At 37.6% G+C, this 22,463-nt stretch overlaps 2 protein-coding genes across 2 annotated transcripts; both read left to right on the forward strand.

Moving 5' to 3' along the window:
• The first annotated feature begins 715 nt into the window (after positions 1-715).
• LOC133338181 (high mobility group protein 20A-like) lies at positions 716-10,466 on the forward strand. The gene is made up of 3 exons (XM_061546363.1): positions 716-1,433; positions 1,499-1,658; positions 9,626-10,466. The coding sequence occupies exons 1-3, from the start codon at positions 716-718 to the stop codon at positions 10,464-10,466; spliced, it is 1,719 nt and encodes a 572-aa protein (XP_061402347.1).
• A 3,204-nt stretch (positions 10,467-13,670) lies between these two features.
• On the forward strand, positions 13,671-14,057 carry LOC133338180 (RNA polymerase II transcriptional coactivator-like). Its single transcript, XM_061546362.1, has 2 exons — positions 13,671-13,733; positions 13,797-14,057. The coding sequence occupies exons 1-2, from the start codon at positions 13,671-13,673 to the stop codon at positions 14,055-14,057; spliced, it is 324 nt and encodes a 107-aa protein (XP_061402346.1).
• The last annotated feature ends 8,406 nt before the right edge of the window (positions 14,058-22,463 follow it).

A 22,463-nucleotide genomic window follows, 5' to 3' on the forward strand; every position in this document is an offset into this window, starting at 1 on the left:
ATATGGTGTCTGCGGTGAATATTTCTAGGTGTTGCAAACGGAATGAAAATTTAATATACACTCCACTTAAGATTCTTGCAATATGATAACAGATCATATAAGTGTTACAACCTTCCTTTAAATCTACCAGCTAATAACAATGACCCTGTTCCATAACCTGCAAAAAAATCTATAAATCGTAATTATTACCGATTTTCCCATTTGTAAATTGAAACAGATTTGCCATTTTTTTAATACTCGAACAGACCAAATATTTCTTAAAAATATTTTTTTTAGTTTTGAATAGAGATATGGCGGTGACTCGCACGATACGCCAGGTTATTTTTGAAAATATACTGTCGTTACTTTTCTTTACAACACTTGGCAACTCTACCACCAATTATCAAACGAATAACCGAAACCAAAACCCGGTTAATGTTATTGACTTCATTTGGGTAGTCAGTGACGTAGCATTGTTTTGACCTCATTCGTAAACAATGCCGGCTCTCATTTAGTCTCCATCCCACCTCATTCGTAAATTTTCGGTTATACCATTTCTACTTCTTTATCGGCCATTTTGGCTACTCCTGCCATTCGTTAGCATCTGGAACGTTTTTCAATATTGTTTAAATACTGTTTTGAAAAGCAACGTGATTCGGCTAGGCGTTTACAAAATCTCGGGCATTGCAAAACTATTTTTTCCTGATCCCAACGATTTCCGCAAAAGCCAATCAGCATGGATGGTGGCCAAGAGACAATTGAACAAATTCAGGCTGAAGTGGAGGCTATGCAAAAAGAATCAAAAGAGGAGGCTGCTGAAAAAACTGAAGTTCAACAACCTACATCGCCACCAGTAGCAGCAGCTGAAGAACAACAACAAGAATCGACCGAAACAGCCGTTGCAGCTGCCACCACCGTTCAGCAGGAACAAGGACAAACAACGACAACAATACCAGCTGCAACACCGCCAAAACACATCGAAGTTGAGGAAGAAGATGATGACGAGGATGATGATGATTTCGATGAGGACGAGGAAAAGGATAATTCACAAAAATTGGTAATGGATTTGGAGGAAGAAGAAGAGGAGGAGGAGGAAGAAGATGAAGCTGAGGAACTGGAAAAGGATGCACCCGGTGAAGAAGAAGTAGCAGGAAACAAAAATGAGAAACCGGAAGAAAAACCAGTTGAACAAAAGTCTGAAGAAAAGGTTGTAAGTGCAGATAGTGAAATTCCAAAACCCCCATCTGCTCCGCGGGAAGATGAAGCTGTCACCTTATCGGATACTGAAGAGGTACCCAATGTCCCTGAGGGTAACTCGAAACCGGGTAAAGTACAAAAACGTAAAAGTGTGGGAGCCACAGCCACGACCGCAAATACCACTGAGGAACGTGAACATTTTCGCCTAAAGCGTCGCAAAATAAATGCTGAGGGTGCCCCTAAAATGCCACTTACAGGTATGATGCAATAATTATTTAAATTATGTTGGGAATAGTATTAAATATTTATATAATTTTTTTAGGATATGTTCGTTATATGAACGATCGCCGCGAAGCTGTTCGCAAAGATAATCCCAATAAAAATTCCAATGAAGTAACGAAAGTCATCGCCGAGGAATGGCAACAATTGTCAAGCGATATAAAGAGTGAATATCTTAAGGCTGCCGAAGCCGATAAACAAAGGTGAGTTGGAAGATTTTTCTATGGAAATTTAGGAAATTAGTATAATGGTCAAAAACAATTATTATAAGCAACAAGTGCTAGTAAACAAAAATGGAATAGTGGTTCTAGCTTCCTCAAAATGGGGATGGACTCATCACTTATAGCTAAATATAGCAAATATGTTAAACCGGAAATTAAAAAAGGACAAATTTTCATAATTTTTGGGATGTCCAAACTCTCACCAAAATACCGAATATTTGGAGGTGCTGTTATATTGGTACTACCCTAAAAAGTGGACCAATATTAATTTTTGTTGTGATGATTTGCCACCCAATGACAATTCATAATATTAAAGTACGCAAATTTGATCAAAAAACGTCTTCAAACTCACATAAATATGTACGTACCCATAAATGGGGGTTACAATATTTATCATTTTTGACATCCAATTTGGTCAAAAAACTTGTCCAAACTCCTCAACGTTCCGAAATGTAATTGTATCGTTATATGGGAGGTATACTAAAAAGTGAACCAAGGTTAATAAATTTTGGTTTGCAGTTTTGGCAACCAATGACAAAACAAAATACTAAATTGTTTCCACGACAGAGGGGTCTACGATCCGAAACGAGCCGAGTCTTATACCCATCTAACTTCTGTCACCACAGCCCATTGTGAAAAAGCAATAGGGCTGCTACAAAAACAACAAGTACTTGGATTGTACAGGAGGAGACGAAGATCCTTCCTATTCGTCAACATAACACGATGTTGTCGATGCAATACCTGCTTGGGTGTTATAGAAGTAGCCATCCAAATCATTACCTAATGGATAGGCACCCACCACCTAGGCATGTCAGGACGGATCTTCACGATGTGGAGAGAGAGGTACAAAAGGGAGCTTCAAGATAAACAGGCATATCAAGCAGGATTGAATCGTATTCACACGGATGGGGTTGAGGAAGCAATTCAAGAATGTCGTGTGAATACAATCATCGGTGGTCACCCTCCAACGATAGCACCCAGATCAGAGTGTTATTGGCACAATTGAGATCTATATGGTGTAGCTGCCTCAATTCATATTGGACACGAATTGATGGCCAATAATATCTGCCCGACATGTGGTAATGGTCCACATGACACGCTACATCTTTTGAAACCCACTCATTTTATCCAATCTTCACTTTGGACGCAATCGATACAGGTCGCAGCCTTTTTGAACTTAAAAACATACCCAAAAATCCCCAAATAACCGCGTGGTAACGTTATACGGCGCCTACCCCGAAACGAATTTTCGTATAGATATTTACTACCCAATAAGAATCCAAAATACTAAATTACAACCTATTTGTTTAAAAAAACCCATGTTCCCAGGTTATCGATATTTGGGAGGTATTGTTATAGGGGACCTACCCTAACCAATATTGCTACTTTTTAGCAGGAATGGTAATTCCAATAATAATTCAAAATACTAAATTACAGTCAATATATTTGAAAGACATGCCCAAAATACGAAATTTAGGAGGTACCGTTATTTGGGGGCTACCCTAAAATGTGGACCAATGTTAATAATGTTTTGGTATGAAGATTTGCTAACCAATGAGAATCGAAAAAAGTACCGAAATTTGGGAGGCACTGTTGTATGGAGAGCAACCTAAAAAGTTGGCCAATATTCATACATTTTGGAATAAAAGTTTATATCCATTCAGAATTCAAAAAAACTAAATAACAGTCATTTTAATACCAAATATCCTAGGATTACTAACAACGTATGTGAAACTTTTAAAGCCCTATCTTAAATATAGCAAGATCGTGATTTTAACATACTGACGGAATTGGCAAATTCGACATAGATTTTTTTTTGTCATCAATACTTAAAATACTATATAGGTGTCCGGTGAATATTTTTCAGTTATGAACACTAAATCTGATTCATATATAAAGAGTCCCTTCCTGTCTGATAATAACCTTTAATAAATGTTTAAAGATTCCATTAGGATCGTCTATTGGACTCCGTTCGGCTCGTTTGTAAATACTACCTTCAACTAGACTCTAAAATCTCGATTTAACTCGTTTAAAAAACAAGTTTTTGGAGTCTATAAGGGCGAAGGGTTCTTCGTCAGGTGTTTCTTGGCCGATATCGATTTTGGGATCCTTGAGTTATTGAATATTATCGTTTAAACATGACCGATTTTTGGCAAAGCTATGTATTTCGATGGAATTAATTCCGTATCTACCAAACAGTCAATGTATTTTGCATAAATTTTCAGTTTCTACTCCTCATTATCAAGTCATTATGGGAAGATTATTATAATCTCTGATGTGGTTATCTCTATATAAAAAGTCACTATTTAATATCGTGTTAAGCCAGGCATCTTTTTCTTTGAGTCTCAGAGCACTCCTCATCGCTGCACACTGATATTTCAACCCATTGTGTTTTTTTTTTATCAATCGCCAGCCACCATACAAGAAAGGATAAACTAGATACATCCTTAAATGAGTAAAGTGATACAGGACCTCTCGAATTGTACCGAGGTGTTTAACTTCTTGAGTGGGGTTTAAGATCCCTTCATCCACGAAAAGTTAAGATCTTTCCTGTTGAAGAGAACAATTTCTGTCTTCGCGGGGTTTACAAGACCATTTGCTTAGACCCGGCCTGACAGAGTTGTAAGGCACCCTGCATTATGCCGTGTATGGTGGACAGATATTTGCTACTGATCAACAGGACTACATCATCGGCATAAGCTACAACCTCTATTCGTTTCCACGACGGAGAGGTCTACGATCAGAAACGACCCGAGTCTTACTCGGCCAACGTCTGTCACCTCAGCCCATTGTGTAAAAGAAATAGGGCTGCTACAACAACAACAACCTTTATTTTAATTGTATCTTTTATCCCCAGAAGCCACAACAGAGCAAAGACGTTTCCATAACAGAGAACCTACGATCCAAAACGACCCGAGTCTTACTCGGTCAACGTCTGGCATTAGGGTTGCTACAACCATAATAGAGGAGAGAGTTCTCAATTAGTGCTTGATTCGTCAAAATTTAGAGCTTAAAAAAATTGAAAACGGTTCTTAATTGGCTATATTTTGGGCAGATGAAAATGTTGTGCTCCACATCTTCAAGAACCCCGCATACATCACATTGCCAGGACTCACTGGCATCTATTCGATGCAGGTCGACTTTAAAATAAGAATGTCCTGTCATTAACCTATTAATTAATTTTGTATCCTCCGGGCTCAACTTGATTTTGTTATACCACGGTTTTCTATGTACATCACTTCAGAATTGGAAAAAATAATCTGCCTTTAGACATCAATATTCGCCATTCCACATGTCTTTTACTCTCCATTCTATCGCTCTCCTCAACAAAGTGGGACATTCAGAAAACCGAAAATTGTCAGAGCTCCCAGACCTAGAGCCCTTTTCATCCCAAAGAAACATAGCCGTTTGATTGATGGCATCCGGCATTGGCCATTGTATTTTTAGAAGTGTTCCTTCATTGGCTGGCCTGTCTACAATTTCATTACATTTAATAGATGAATGACCTGGAATACAATGTAAATGTACTCTATTGCTAAGTATATGTACTCTATTGCTTATTGATAAAGTCATCAACCAGGTAATTCCTATGTTTTTGATTATTCATAGACTGAATGGACTCAGTCCACTGCCTTGAGGAAGGTCATTGCAGACAGTGGTGGTTTTATTATTTTGAACATCAAGGAAAATTTGCCTATGTCAGTGTATCATAAGTTTATCTATCTCTATACAGGTTTCAATTACCGCCTTCTTATTTTTCCTATAGTTCATAGTTCAATTGTATTTATTAGATCATTAATGCACATCGTATGGTATCAAATTATTATTTTCCAAGTGTTTCTGAGGTGCACACAAATTCATTTTTTATATTACAAATTCCTCCCCCAAAAATATTGCGCTTAAATCACACAAACAGCTGTGGCATTTTGTAGAGTTGCATTTATGTGGGCATTAAAGGAAATGTGCTAACTGTAAGCGTAACGTATGGCAACATTACTGTTTGAACAATATTTATAAAAAAGTGATAATCCTGTGGGGTTAACGCGCGTTAAAAAACAATGTGCGCAAAAAATGAAAACAATTCTCCCTCCCTCCATTTCTCTTCTACTACCACCTGTTATCGGTTATTTACAAAATAATTTTTAAATTTTGGGAACATGTTTTCAACTTTGACGTACGTTTATTTTAGCGTGCGTTGTTTGTTTGATTAGCGTTGGGCAGGAAGGTCCACATACGAAGGTTGTTTACTCATATGTAAGTATGTATATGTGTACGTCTGCTCTGCGGTTAATATGCAGATACACAGATACTTGTGGTATTTAAGAAATACAGTTTATCTTGAAGACATACACTATGGAACCGGAAAAAATAATTGCCGAAGTAAAGAAACGTCCGGTTATCTGGGATTCCACTGAGGAATGTTACAAAAACAAAACAATGAAAAATGATGCCTGGCTAGAGGTGGCGGCCAGCTTGGAAAAGAATTTCAAAAATATGACGGAAGTGGAGCAGAAAGCTGTGTGTAAGTAGTTAACACAAAGGATAAGTGTTGAAGCACGGTGTGTTTAATATTTCTTCTCCCCCTTTCACCCCTCACCTGTCGTCTAGTGCATGATATAAATATGAAATGGCGTTCCATAAGGGATAACTATGTACGCTATAAAAAGAAATTGTCTGAAATAAATAGACGTGGTTGCGATATGTTTGAGGGTAAACCGGTGCGCTCATATATCTATGCCAAACAATTGCGTTTTCTTTGTAAATGTTTGCCAAAGGAGATACCAGCAACACCATCAAAAGCAGCAGAAGAAGCTGCTCCAAAAACAAAACGAAAAACCACCTCGGTATCCACCGACTACATTGATCCCATGGAATTGGTACAGACCGAAGTAATTGAACCGGTACCAGATTATCCTACCGTGGTAACAGAAGATAATGACACGACAACATGTTCCTATACGTTGCCCACTAAAAAGGCCAGATGTAATAGTTACAACAACAGCTCACCAGGACCATCGTCGTCAATTCATTCGCACACCACAAATTCACAAGATTTCCAATTTTCTTCGTCGAACAAACAATCGCAGTCATCCTTGGAAGAAAAGTTAACCAAATTTATGGAAGAATTTAAACCACCACGTAAATTCGATGAAGATTTCGCATTCTTTGAGTCGTTGATGCCGACCATACAGGATTTCAGCGGTGATGAGAAATTGGAATTTCGCATCAAGACCTTGCAATTGTTGCAGGATATTAAAAGGAAACGGGAAAATGTGCCAAGGGAAAACACACATGTCTTATTTGAAATAAAAGAAGAAATATAAGAGACAATTTGTTTTATAAAAAGGGAGAGAGATTCCGAGGCAGGTATTCTTTTTATAAATAATTGAAAATGGGATATATTGGTCGACTTTTCAAGGTATCCCTTTTTAAGGGGATAATTTGAATATATTGGACACCTTTTTAAACCTAATCAGGTGCTATTTGGAATTTTGGTTCCTCAGTGGTTAATACATTTTTATACCAACAAATATAAATTTTGAAGCATTTTTTAGGGAGTTTTTGAAAACATTTTACAGCCGAATGAGCTGTAATTTGGTATTTTGAATTATCATTGGGTAACAAATCTCACTACTAAAATTTATTAATATTGGACCACTGTCCAGCATAGCCCCCATGTAACGTACCTCCCAAATTTCGGTATTTTGGGAAGTTTGGACACATTTTTCATTCAAATTGGCTGTAACATGGAATTTCGAATTATCATTGGGTACCAAATCTCACTACGAAAAATTATCAATATTGGTCCACTTTTTGGGGTAGATCCCATATAACGGTACTGACAAATATTCGATATTTTTGTGATTTTTAGCAAGTTTTCCAACCGAAGAATTGTCTTTAATTTGGTATTTTAGGTTCTCATAAGCTAATACATCTTCCAACCAAAAAATAAGAATATTGGTCCACCTTTTAGTATAACCCCCTTTTGAGGGTACCTGCAAGTTTCGGTATTTTTGAACACATTTTTCATCGGAATTGGCTGTAATTTGGAATTTTGGGTTCTCATTGGCCACCTAAAAAATGATCAATATTGGTTCCTGTTTTCGGATAACCCCCATATAATTAATATATTTCGGTATTTTGCGGGGTTTGGGCACCTTGGCAATAATTTTGTATTTTGGGTTCTCATCGGATGTCAAATCTCATTAGAAAAAAATTATCAATAATAGCCCACATTTTAGCATAGCCCCCATATAATGGTACCTCCCAAAATTTCCTTAGATTGGGGAGCTTGGACACATTTTTTAACCGAATTGGCTGTAGTTCGGCATATTGGGTTCTCATTGGATACCAAATGTTCCTACAAAAATTGATAAAAATTGGGTAACTTTTTTTGGATAGCCCCCATATAACGGTACTTCTTAAATTTCTGTATTTTGGGAACTTTGGTCACATTTTTCATCGGAATTGACTGTAAATTGGTATTTTGGATTCTCATTGGGTACCAAATCTTCCTACCAAAAATTATCAAATTTGGTAAATTTTTAAAGATGGCCCCATATAACAGAACTTCTTAAATTTCGGTATATTGGGGAGCTTGGTCACATTTTTCATCGGAATTGGCTGTAATTTGGAATTTGGGTTTCTCATTAGATACGAACTCTTCCTACCAAAAATTATGAATATTGGTCCACTTTCCAGCATAGACCCCGTATAACGGTACCGCCAAATATTCAGAATTTTGGGGAGCTTCGACACATTATTCAACCGAATTGGGTGTAATTTGTTATTTTGATTTCTCATTGGGTACAAAATCTTCCAACCAAAAATGATCAATATTGGTCGCATTTTATGATAGCCCCAAAATAACGGTACCTCCCAAATTTTAGTATTTTAGAAAATTTGGTCACATTTTTCAAACAAATTGCCTATAGTTTGTATTTTGAATCATCATTGGTTAGAGCATATTCCTCCTGCCAAGAATTATCGAAATTGGGCCATTTTTTAAAATAGTCCCCATTATCCGGCATTTTGAGAATTATATAAACAAGCTGGCTCTAATTGGGTGTCAACCTACCAATAATTCTCCATAGCATAGCCCGCCATATATAAATGCCCCGAACGATTTCTGGTATTTTAAATGTCCACCTCATGGCGGTAGATTTAACGGACTCGGACTCTCAGCCTGCATCTGTTAGAATTCCTACTTTTCGAAGTTTCGACCATGATCTAGTTTAATAGTCTGGTAGACCCTAGGATGTGGAGTTGCATTTCAACAGGGTGTCTGACCCATAGAATCCAGGAGATCTTTGCTTCTCAAACAATGAGGTTTCCAACCTCCAAATACTTCTGATTATTTAGTACCTACACTTCGTTGTGATTGCATTGGTTGAAGCATTGTATTGACTGGTGTTTGAAGCTCCGTGAGGTAAGGCCGGAACGTAGTCTAAACGTCTTTGTTCTCCTCTGAAATGATTGGCGCACATGTCCACTTTTAGTGCGATTAGCTAAAGACTTTGTAACCACCACAAAGCTGAGGCTATAATTTTTATTGAACATTAGGCATAAAATCCGCTTTTAATATATAAGAAGAAGAAATCTCCATGACCTTCTATAAGTCCACTTGAAGTTCCCAAGGCCTCAGTCAAGGTTTTAAACAAATACATTTCAAAAGATATTTTGAATCCCAGATCTTCAAGGCCTCAGAAAATATTTAAAAGACAGATTTAGTAAAGGTATCCAATATCTCGAGTCGATCAAAATCACATCCGAGGCCTTCATGACCTCAGTAAAATTTTACATGACCTCAGTAAAGATCTCCAAGACCTTAGGAGAGGTCTCCGCTTTTAATAGATAAAAGCCTATGCCTTAATTTTACTATAATAACCCCTCTGTTTAATATGATTTAACTATAAAATAAATCTAATTTCCCTTTTTCTTCCCTCCAGATACCTCAGTGAACTTCATACATTCCTAAAATCTCGCCCGGACATATTGGCCAGTGAATTGGCCAAGAATAAAGTACGCAAAAGTGATGCTGGTCAAACAACTAACACAACTACAACAAAATCCACAGGCAGCAACAAAGATAAAGCAACCACCAGCAATGAAAACGCAAAATCTTCAAAAGAATCGGCAAAAGAAAAACCACACATCAAGGAATCTTCCTCGTCAACGTCCTCATCACAAAATTCCGAAAAACAATTGGATAAAAATCGACGAAAACAGCGGACCCCAACACCACCATTTAACGCCAACAATAATGCCGCTGCTGCTGGTTCATCATCAACATCGGCTGCCACTTCAGTTTCCGGATCCGCTGCTCCCTCTACATCTGCCGCTGCGGCAGCCAATGCCCAGACAGCTGTTACCCACCCACCCGGAGAAATTCCCATATTTACAACGGAATTTTTAGAGCACAATAAAATATGTGATATGGAGCTACGCTCTCTGCGTAAATCCAAAACCGATTTGGAACAACAAAATTTTGTTCTGGAGAAACATGTTGAAAATATGAAATCGGGTGTTGAAAAAATGCAAACCGAAAACAATGAACTGCAAGAGAAAAATAGACTTTTAGAAATATACCTCGAGAAGCTTAAAAAGAAATTAGCTCAAGCCTTGGCCTCGTTGCCTTTGCCATCGGCACCCAATGGTGCCACTGTAGAGAATATCGACAAATATATGCAGGACTTGTATAAAATGTCCACCTCAAACTCACATGGCCCGGCCACACTGAATAAGGCCAAGGATATTATCAGGAAATTGGATTTACAAATACAATTGTAAACAAATGTGCATTTGCGTGTGCATGCGCATGTTTTGTGTTCTGCCATAATGTCGTTTATAAATGTTTTTTGTATTTTTATTAATTATAAATATTTTTTAAGAATTAAATTAATTAATTATTTCTTTTAATGCTAAGTTACTTATATATGTTTTAATAAAAAAAACGTCAATACTTTTTTAAAAGTATTTTTTATAAATATAAATTTAAAAAATAGTTTTATTTTGAATTTAAAAATCTTAAAAAAGAATAGAATACAGAGCTCCGTAAGGATTTTATATTAAAGAGGATCGCTGGGGTCTTATATAGAATAGAAGAGCTTTACACTTGTCTATAAGACCCCCGATACCCTTTTTAGAATTATTTAACACCATGTCTTCATGTATTTTTTTTTTTTAAATTAAAAGCTGAGTCATATAGAGAATAGAAGAGCTTCACAGAGGCCTCGGTATAGACCCGTAAGACCTCTGAAGCATCCGTAGGGGTCTTCAACGCCTCAAAAAGATGTCTTCCACGTATTAACAGCTTCATGAAAATGAAAAGCACCGCTAGTAGATACTTGTAAGGCTTCCGAAGCCACAGTAGAGGCCTCAAAACGCCTTCTGTATCTCAAAAACCTTAGAATCCCCAAGATCTTAGAATAAGCCCACAAGCTCTCAGTAGAGGTCTTTAACATCTCCGAAGAGGTTCCAAGACCTCGGTAGTACACACCAGATCTAATTAGAGCTTCTATAGCCTCAATTTGTTGTCTGCAAAACTTCGGTTGATGTTCCTAAGCCCTCAGTCGAAATTTTCACCTCAAAAGAAGTCTCCAAGACCTTAGAAAATTTTTCAAAGATAGATTCAAAACCTTAAGTCAATAACAGCACATTTGAGGCCTCCAAGACCGCAATAAAATTCTCCATGACCTGCAAGACCTTAGGAGACGTCTCCTAACTGTCAGTAGAGTTATCTAATACTTCGGTAGAGGCCACCAAATTAAAATCTCCAAGTCCATAGTCGAAGTCCCCAACACATCAGAAGATATTTCACATACCAGAAGAATTATCCAAGACCTCGGAAAATGTACAGTAATGGTCTCCAATACCTCGAGTGAACAACACCACATTCGAGGCCAAGACCGCATACAAGTCTCAACAATCGTGTCAATAATATCACATTTGAGGTCTTCAAGACCTCAATAAAGATCTCCAAAACCTTAGGAAAGGATTCCTAACTCTCCGCAGAGGTCCGCGAAAATTCTGCTGAAGTATCCAAGACCCCATTGGATGTATCCATTTCATCTGAATAGGACTCCAAGACATCAAAGGGGTCCGAAGATATCAGTAGAGGTCTTTTGAAGCTTAGAAGAAGTTTCCAAGACTTGTGTTAACAGCACCACATTCGAGGCTTCCAAGACCTCAATAAAGATCTCCAAAACCATAGGAGATCTTCCATTCTAATTCACTGTAGAGGTCTCCACGATTTCAGAAGAGATCCACAAGACTTCTGTTGGAGTCTCCAAGACCTCATTCGAGGTCTCCAAATCATCAGAGTAGATCTCTAAGACATCAGAGATCTCAAATCTCTCTAAAAAGCATCAGTGGGGCCGAAGTCATCAGTAGAGGTCTCATAGAGCTTAGAAGAAGTCTCTAAAGATTCTGGGTCACCAACAGCTCAGCAGAAGCCATCAAAACCTAATTAAAGTTCTCCAACATCACATTATAGGCACCCAAGACCTCAATAGATTTCTGCATGACTTCGTTTGAGGTCTCTAATATCTCAAAGGTCTCCAAAACGTCGGTACAATGACTTTGTATAGGTCTACAAGATATCGGCAGAGGCTCACATGACTTCAGTAGAGGTATACAAACCTCAGAAGAGGTTCCAAGGTATTCTTGGTAGAGGTATTGGAAACCTGCAAGATGTTTGCAAGAATTATCCAAGACCTTAGACGAGGAGGACTCCCAAACTGCGAAAGAGGTCTCCCTTCTTCGCATTCAAAAAATTCACATTACTAAACAATTGAGCGAATATTTAAATCTCCTTTATGAAAGCCACTCATTGCAAAGTCGTCGAAGTGTCAAAAATGAACTTCCCCGAAGCGGAACCCCGTCTCCTACATTTCACAATTTCTCTAAAGAAGTCATCATGTAATGGGAGCCATAAAAAAGGTAAATGAGGTCTAAATACATTCTAATCACATCCACTGAAGACGTTTGGTTAGTCCATATACTTTCCAATTACATCCACGGGAACACGTTTCGGTAGCAAAGTCAGTATCCCATTGATACTGAATAAATAGAATAGAATAAATCCAATACAATTGTATTTATTATCTGAGACTACGAAATACAAAATTATAGATATAGAGGTTCAAAAATTCGCCGAGGAAAAGGCCCCACCAGAAGGAAAAATTACTGTCACTTCGGTTAGAAAATGTGCCTAAAATAATAAATGTACCTAGAATGGGGCGAAAATTGGAGATACATCGGTTGAGGTACCTCTATCTGGGAGCTAGGTCATAACATGAAACTGCATTTGTAATTTTCTGCAGAGAAGCTTTTTTAACCTCCAAGACCCTGATAATCCCAAAATTTCTCTCCTTAGGTTGAAAAGATTAATTAATTTAATTAAATTAATTAATTAAATTTAAAAATTGATATTATTGTGAATTGTACCCGCAATTTGCCATACATCAGCATTACAGTTGCGCCCCAACAATGGCGCGCCGCCGCCGATATGCTTATATATGATGCGCGGCCGCCAATGAAAAAATTGTTCCGGTTCGTTGTCTGCCGGCATTTCGCAACTTTCGCAAACAAAATAAGGATAAAAACTTGATTCTGTCAAGTTCTGTCAAGTCTTAAATCGATTTCTTAACCGCACGTGTTGTCAACATGCATACAACGCCGTCACATATTAACAGTATGGCTCGGTTATCTGACTGCAGCTGCTGTGAGTGTATGTGTTGTAAACAACAGCGGTTCTCATCAGTCTTACATCCCACCACATTCGTAAACTTTAACTTTCGTTTATACCACTCCACTTTGAGTTCATCTTTATCGGCCATTTTGTCTTCTCTTCCTATTCGTTAGAAGGTGGAACGTTTTTTAATTTTTTTCAGACGGTGAAAAAGGCGCAGAAAAGCATTTCAATCGGCATCTTCGATTAGCAACCGGTATTTCACAACTTTCGCAAACAAGTCTCAGGGAAAAAATACAAAAATGCCAAAAGCTAAGCCAAAAAAGAATGAATCTACCTCGGACAGTGATTCTGGACCAGACGATGTAAGTAGATGGGACGATATGTCACCCAAAATATACCGAAGTACATATATGTTTCTTTATTAGCGTGCTCCACCACCAAAAAAATCCAAGGACTCTGCCGCGGATGACAAAAAAAGTGGCGCCAACAGCAATCAATGGGTCCTCGAGCGTCAGCGTCAGGTACGCATTAATGAATTCCGTGGCAAGAAATTGATTGATATTCGTGAATACTATGAGAAGAACGGAGAAATGTTGCCGGGAAAGAAGGGTATCTCGTTGTCCGTCACACAATGGAAGAAATTACTAGAATGTGCCGATGAAATAAATCGAGCTATAGAAGAATAGCTGCTGTTCTTGCATTTCAAGAGTTTATAGATATTTCACACCAACCATACCACTATACTGTTAAGGAGTATACAGGAGTTATTTTCATTTTGTTTCCTTTTATATGTTAACTTTTTATCAATAAAGAAGAATTCCAATAATTATAAACTTTTGAGCTCTCTTGACTTGCATATAATTATAGAAACCTCCGGTCTTTATATATATCATTTCGTCTGTATAAACCCCTGCGGTCTTTATATTGGTCTGTATAGAGACCCGAGGTCTTTATAAAGACCAATTGGTCTGTATAGAGGCCCGAGGTCTTTATAAAGACCAATTGGTCTGTATAGAGACCACAGGTCTTTATAAAGACCAATTGGTCTGTATAGAGACCACAGGTCTTTATAAAGACCAATTGGTCTGTATAGAGACCACAGGTCTTTATAAAGACCAATTGGTCTGTATAGAGACCACAGGTCTTTATAAAGACCAATTGGTCTGTATAGAGACCACAGGTCTTTATAAAGACCAATTGGTCTGTATAGAGACCACAGGTCTTTATAAAGACCAATTGGTCTGTATAGAGACCACAGGTCTTTATAAAGACCAATTGGTCTGTATAGAGACCACAGGTCTTTATAAAGACCAATTGGTCTGTATAGAGACCACAGGTCTTTATAAAGACCAATTGGTCTGTATAGAGACCACAGGTCTTTATAAAGACCAATTAGTCTGTATAGAGACCCGTGGTCTTTATAAAGACCAATTGGTCTGTATAGAGACCCGTGGTCTTTATAAAGACCAATTGGTCTGTATAGAGACCCGTGGTCTATATAAAGACCAATTGGTCTGTATAGAGACCCGTGGTCTTTATAAAGACCAATTGGTCTGTATAGAGACCCGTGGTCTTTATAAAGACCAATTGGTCTGTATAGAGACCCGTGGTCTTTATAAAGACCAATTGGTCTGTATAGAGACCCGTGGTCTTTATAAAGACCAATTGGTCTGTATAGAGACCCGTGGTCTTTATAAAGACCAATTGGTCTGTATAGAGACCCGTGGTCTTTATAAAGACCAATTGGTCTGTATAGAGACCCGTGGTCTTTATAAAGACCAATTGGTCTGTATAGAGACCCGTGGTCTTTATAAAGACCAATTGGTCTGTATAGAGACCCGTGGTCTTTATAAAGACCAATTGGTCTGTATAGAGACCCGTGGTCTTTATAAAGACCAATTGGTCTGTATAGAGACCCGAGGTCTTTGTAAAGACCAATTGGTCTGTATAGAGACCACAGGTCTTTATAAAGACCAATTGGTCTGTATAGAGACCACAGGTCTTTATATAAAGACCAATTGGTCTGTATAGAGACCAAAGGTCTTTATAAAGACCAATTGGTCTGTATAGAGACTCGAGGTCTTTATAAAGACCAATTGGTCTGTATATAGACCCGAGGACTTTATAAAGACCAATTGTTGTGTATAGAGACCACCGGTCTTGATTAGGTTCCAAAGGGTTATCTTCCAGTTTATTGCATTCATTTTTGCCCCACTCTCACGTACCTCTTTCAAATTATCTTAAATCCAGAAAATGTGTTATTAAATTCTTTAAATTACATTAAAATGACATTCCATCCACTCCTTGGAGATTATGATGAACATGATGCTACATAAATTAATGGAAACAAAGGTGGTGGAGGTTATATTTCTGGCATCAAATCCAAAAACGAAAAATTGGGGTGAGTGTGATATTCCGTGTGGAAATTACAAACTCACGAATATGAATTCTATTACATGGCGATTTGTTTTTGGCATTAAATCCCAGCACGAGTCAAATACCAACCAACCACCCACCCTTTCATATTTTTTTGATTCGTTGTTGTTGTTTCTATACATTCTATGGAATTGTCAAGGTTCGCTGAAGGTTGTCTAGGGTATGGAATGAACGGAATATAGTGGTAGTCGTATTTTTTCAACTCTATAGTTCATCGTATTTCAATGGGATGTGACAAGAGGCAAATGTCTCACAATTTCCCTCCCTCACCAACTCATCGGGTTGTGATTTGGGAAGTCAATAAAAAGAACTGCAACAACAACAGCAACAACTACAATTGTGCATGGTAATGATATGCTACTAAATACTGCATTCGAATGCATCCAGCATCCTTGATGCACATCAAGGTACAAAAGTGTGTGTGTGTACATGTGTGTGTTCATCAGTTTGCCTTGATTTAAATTCGAGGGTAATAATGACGTCACGTGCTGCTGCTGTTGCATTGTAGAGATTTGTATGTAGTGAGTAGAACAAATTGCCGATTTTTGTGGGAAATTATTTGATCGTAATCTTCATTTGGATTTGTTGGGAATTAGATAAAGAGATATACAGAAATTAATTGATTAGGGCTACTGGAAGTTCTTACCTGTTCAATTTTTTATAAATCAAAATAGCTTTGATTTTAATATTTTTCGTTTCTTGCTTCGAGTTGTCAGTGTTTTGAAAAAGAGAACGAAATTTTGAAACCAAATTCCAAATTTTTTTTAAAGAAACGCCATTTGTAATAAATTAAATTATCAAACAAAATTTCGATATCATTGGAGGCTTGAAATATAAACAAAATTTTGGAATATGAAATGCAGATTAAAAGAATTTATTGTCTCACAAGGGGCGTTCAAGGATGAAATATAACTATTTTGCAAAATGAAAGGTAAGTATTTGATGAAGTCATTTTGGAAATGTGTGGAACCTAGAAACTGTGTATTGCAAATCAGACCTTAATAATCCGCCGATTTAGTTACCTTTTAAATCAAAATAAATGAATTAAAACAGTCTATGAGACATCGGCCATTTTCTGCAAGATCGGCATAAATCAAAAATATTGATGTAGAATTGTTCGCTATATCCGATTTCATGTCGTGTAAAAAATGTAGATGAATTTCTCTTACAAACTCTGATTGAAAAGCTGTAGAAGTTCCTCTCTACCTTGTTAGGTGTGGGGACAATTGAAAACTTAAGACGCGGGACAATTGAAACCTTAAGACCTTATCCAACGACTGCGTGGGTTTTTAGCGGCAGGTTGTTGCTCGTCCGAGGACCTAATTCTCTGCCCTGGGCTATGTTCTAGTTTTGGCTTCCGATGTTACAACTGCCGCACAGGTCGACCCAGCTGCTTCGTGTTCGCCACCTTTGGTTTATCCACCAACAACTGCCCAATTTTCATAACGGATTAGCCGAGGGTGGTTGTGCCTTATCAGCTTTCCTGGAGGCCTTTTTACGGTCTCTCTGTCGGGCTGACTTTGACAGTCCCTTACCCTTGGTTGCTTTTGGTGATGATCATGTAGGAGATTTCTCAGCACTTAGGTTTTCCTTAGGGGGAGCTAAAGGCTCAGAAGTCCTGGCCACAATCGTCTTAGTTGTGCTCGTGTCACTCGCAGTTTTCTCCTCTTTTGAAGGGTCTAACGTTGTGGACTTTGCACGTGAAGTTGGAATTCTATCAATTAAGAAGTCCCTCGCAATATAGTTGGGATATTTCCTTTAGAACTTCCGGATGTATTTGAGGTTTCTCGGACAAGGAGTTCCATTTAATTAATGGAACTCCTTGTCCGTTATCGAGTCTCCTTCCCGTCCTAAAAACGGTTTCAGCAATTAACCGCTCTCCGCAAATCTTCTTGTCAGAGATATTTTTTGAGCTGGCTCGTTTAGTGGTTCCCGGTTACGATGATTTATCCATCTTCACGATGGGGAGCTCATCGGCCCCAGTATTCACTTCGACGGGCCGTTGAGTTCGCTACAGGCCGTGGAGATGTAGTTAGAATTCTCTCCCTCGCCAGGGATTGCGTCCCTCCTCAGCGTCTGAGAGGAGTCACCAGGATAGCTATTGTATTAGTCTCCGTGGTGTTAATAACAATGGTATTCATGACGTCTTCCTCGTCTGTCAAGGCAGAGTCGTCCCAGAGTTGAATCGGGAAGCTTTCCTGACTACAGGCGGAAGGAGCCGGTTTCATCTGTAAGGAGGTCCTTCTGCTCTCCAGGTTTTCGTTTACGTCATCGAGAGTAATGGGGTTTGGGGCCAAGGAATGGTCCGGTGAGTTCTGACCTTGTAATTTTCGAAACTGAGGGTGCCAAGGCAGCCACACCAGCATTATTCGAAAAATCGCTCGATGTAGTGAGGATTTGAGGTCGGCTATGGCATAGCCTCGTTCCATGGTAAGGACTCGGCGGCTAAGCCTGAAAAACTTGTTGAGGCGCCCAGGTATCAACAAGGCTCCGTTTTAATACAGTCGGAACCCTGACAGCACTTTGGAAGACACCATAAGACGCCCAATATTCGGTATTTTTGATACGTGTTCTAACCAAATTGGCTGCAATTTAGTATTTTGGGTTCTCATTGTGTAGCACATCTCCATACCAAAAATTATTAATATTGAACCAAGTTTCAGGGTAGCCCCCATATAATGGTACCTCCCAATATTCGGTATTTTGGAGAATTTGAACGGGGTTTGCAACAGAATTGGTTGATTTGGTATTTTGGGTCCTCATTGTATACCACATCTCCGTACTAAAAATTATTAATATTGGCCCAAGTTTCAGGGTAGCTCCCACACAATGGTACCCCTCACCCATATTCGATATTTTGGAGATTATGTACATAGTATTATTATTTTTAATTTATTTTTTGTAACTATGCAAACAAAGATCCCATACGCCGACTTTTTGTTTAATTTAATAAATTTTACAATACTAAGGCAATACAACGTTTGCCGGGCCAGCTTTTATTAACCCCTTGACGTATCAATTAGCGTAACGAAGTTTGCTTCCAACTTTTAGCACACAACTTGCACTAAGTAAACCGGTTTTGATGCTTAAGAACAGCCGCAAAACGAAACGAAATGTGAATGCATGTAATAAAACTATTTATTTTAGATTAGATGTTGTGCACGGCATCAACTAGTTGTATTCTTATTATTATGAGAATCGAATCATAATCATGTTAGGCACAGAAATTGTACCACGAGTCAGACTCGTGGAAATACGTCAAAGGGTTAATATAATTTTTAAATTATTTTAGTTTTACATTAATCTGTAAAGATTTGTATAATCTATAGACCTAAAATATAAGATTTTTTCCTATTTTAATTAGATCTAATAAAAAAAAAAAACAATTTTTGGTCGAAAGAAACAAAAAATACCACACTAATCCTTTTATTACAATACTAGCATATACCCGCTACTTCGTTAGCGAATGTGGGATGTATTTAAAACCACCCTATATCGAATCCAAATTGAGTATCAGTTAGTCCACATTAATATAAATTTCCATAACTACCTACTTTAGCAATCATAAGTACGAATTTCCAACACTTCCCACATACCACAATCTTAATTCCAAATTTCAGGATTCTATCGGTTCACTTAAATCCAATTTGTATCACATTTAGTACCACTTAGAACACATAAGTAAAAATTTCCATTACTACCTACATCATGCAATCAAATTGAAATCATGAATTAGATAAAATTAATTATAATCCAAATAGTATCAAATTTAGTACACAGTAGTACGAATTTCCAAAACTTCCTACTTAACCCAAACATACACTCCCACAGTGATCCTAAATCCAAGATTCAGGATTCCAACTCTATTGGTTCACCCACAATTCAAATTGTAACAAATTTAGTATATAGTTGTACCAATGTCCAAAACTTCCTACATACCTCAATCCTACACCCGCACAGTCATCCTAAATTCAAGTTTCAGGATCCCAACTCTATTGGTTCACCCACAATTCAAATTGTACCAAATTTAGTACATAGTTGTACCAATGTCCAAAACTTCTTACACCCCCACAGTCATCCTAAATCCAAGTTTCAGGATTCCAACTTTATTGGTTGACCTACAATTCAAATTGTACCAAAGTTAGTACACAGTAGTACCACTTTCCAAAACTTCCTACCTACCTCAATCCTACATCCCTACAGTGATCGTAAATACAAGTTTTAGGATTCCAACTCTATAGGTTCACCCACAATTCAAATTGTACCAAATTTTGTACACAGTAGTACGAATTTCCAAAACTTCCTACTTAACCCAAACCTCCACCCCCAGAGTGATACTAAATCCATGTTTCAGGATTCCAACTATATCTGTTCACCCACAATTTAAATTGTACAAAATTTAGTACACAGTAGTACGAATTTCTAAAACATTCTACAACCCCAATCATACCCCCACACTGATCCTGAAACCAAGTTTCAGGATTCCACCTCTAGCGATTCACCCACAATTCATATTGTACTAAATTTAGTACATAGTAATACCAATTTCCAAAACTTCCTACATAGGGGAGACTGGGGCACCTTTGGCATCGGGGCACCTTCGGCAATCGCGTTTTCGATATGAAGTTCTCACCGTACATCACTAGTTTCGATACATAGGTATCGAATATCGAAATAAATAACTGACACAAAGTTTGAAATTTCTAGCTAATAAGCTTATTTAGATACATAGGTTTTTGTATTTTTATAGATGTTTCTGTAATATTTCAATTCCATTTCGTAAGTATTTCGTGTATAAAACTTTTAAAATTTTTAAGACAATATTATTAAAAAGTGGTTAACTACGATGTGTATTATTTTAAAAATATTTAAAAATATAATCTTTTTACAAATCTGATCAAAAAAAAATGAAAAAACTATAAAAAGTACATTCGGGGTACATTCGGCATTTCAAAGTGGGGCACATTCGGCCATATACAGATTGTGCAATATTATTTCCGTAAAAGGTTTTTGAGTTTGTTTTTAAAACTAATCCTTTAATATGGTTCGAAATTGCATATATAAGATCAAACGTGCTTGTATTGACGAAAATGCGATAGAAAACCCCTATGTCTGATGGTGTGTGCGACCTTGAGATGTAAACGTCCGCCGCTCGAAAATAAGGCCATATAATTCAAACATTGTATGGCGTATTAAAACCTAATAGAGCCTTTAGAGGATCAGAATTTCAACTAGACTGATAGCGATGACAATTACCCGGCTATGACTATGGTGCCGAATGTGCCCCATCAAATGCCGAAGCTACCCCGGGTTGGGGCACATTCGGCGAATTTGACTTTTTTTAAAAAACTGTAAAATTTTTTAACTAATACTATTTGTTTATATCTTTTTGGTACTATTTTTTATAATTAAGTGTCAGAGGACAAAAATCAACCATAAAGTTGTTATATATGTTGAATAAGTACTGAGATATAGAGCTCTAAAAAAAAGTGCCGAAGGTGCCCCAGTCTCCCCTACCCTAATTCTACACCTCCAAGGTGATCCTAAATCAAAATTTCAGGATTCCAACTCTATCGGTTCACCCACAATTCAAATTGTACCAAATTTAGTACACATTAGTACAAATCTACCTACATACTCCATTCCTACACCTCCACAGTGATCCTGAATCAAAATTCAGGATTCAAACTTTATCGCTTCACCCACAATTTAAATTGTACCAAATTTAGTACACATTAGTACAAATTTCTAAAACTTCCTACGTATTTCAATCTTACACCTCAACAGTGATCCTTACTCCAAATTTCATGATTCTAGCTCTATTGGTTCACCTAAAATTCAAATTGTACCAAATTTAGTACCATTTAGTACCCATAAGTATTATTTTCTTAAACTGAATCCTGACCCTAATCCTACATCCCTACAGTGATCCTGACTCCAAATTTTATTGTTCCCGCTCTATCGGTTCACCCAAATCCAAATTGTACCAATTATAGTACGATTTAGTACTTTTCGTACTCATAAGTAAGAAATTTCCAAAACTACGTACATACCCCAATCCTATACTCCGACGGTAATGTTAATATCAATTTTCAGGATTCTAGCTCCATTTGTACCTCCATATCAAATTTGTACCAAATATAGTACCATATAGTACTTTTCGTACACATGAGTACACGGTTTCAAAACCATCTCCTTATATCGACCCTACTTCCCAACCCTAATTCGCATTCCAAATTTCAAGTTTTTAGCTCTATCCGTTCTCATGCTACAGAATTGTACCAAATTTAGTACATTTTCGTACATTTCGGATAGATGTAGTTCGAATTTCCAAAAACCCTTTGGTACATCTATCCTACACTCCATTAGTGACCCTCAATCCAAATTTCAGAGTTCTAGCTCTACTGGTTCGCCAAATACAAATGATATCATATTTAGTACTTTTTAGTACTTTTCGTACCCTTCTAGTACGAATTTCCAAAAACCCAGCCTTATCTGTCACATTTGGGCCAAGAGTGACCTTCAACCAAAATTTCAAGATTCTAGCTTCAGCCGTTTCGTCTGTGCGTTGATGAATCGTTAAATCAGTCAGTCAATCAGTCAGTCAGTCAATCACTTTACTCTTTTATTAGTATAGATTTTGTTCAATTTGTTTC

Source organism: Musca vetustissima, unplaced genomic scaffold (assembly GCF_032173495.1).
Source record: "Musca vetustissima isolate MV318-11 ecotype Yass unplaced genomic scaffold, APGP_CSIRO_Mvet_v1 utg3058, whole genome shotgun sequence".
Taxonomy (NCBI): Eukaryota; Metazoa; Arthropoda; class Insecta; order Diptera; family Muscidae; genus Musca; species Musca vetustissima.

Bases quoted from the DNA above. Each gene is read 5' to 3' on its own strand.
- LOC133338180 (XM_061546362.1), top strand. From the start codon at position 13,671: ATGCCAAAAGCTAAGCCAAAAAAGAATGAATCTACCTCGGACAGTGAT. The intron at 13,734-13,796 runs GTAAGTAGATGG...TTTCTTTATTAG, and splicing joins GTGATTCTGGACCAGACGAT to CGTGCTCCACCACCAAAAAA.
- LOC133338181 (XM_061546363.1), top strand. From the start codon at position 716: ATGGATGGTGGCCAAGAGACAATTGAACAAATTCAGGCTGAAGTGGAG. The intron at 1,434-1,498 runs GTATGATGCAAT...TAATTTTTTTAG, and splicing joins CCCTAAAATGCCACTTACAG to GATATGTTCGTTATATGAAC. The intron at 1,659-9,625 runs GTGAGTTGGAAG...TCTTCCCTCCAG, and splicing joins GCCGAAGCCGATAAACAAAG to ATACCTCAGTGAACTTCATA.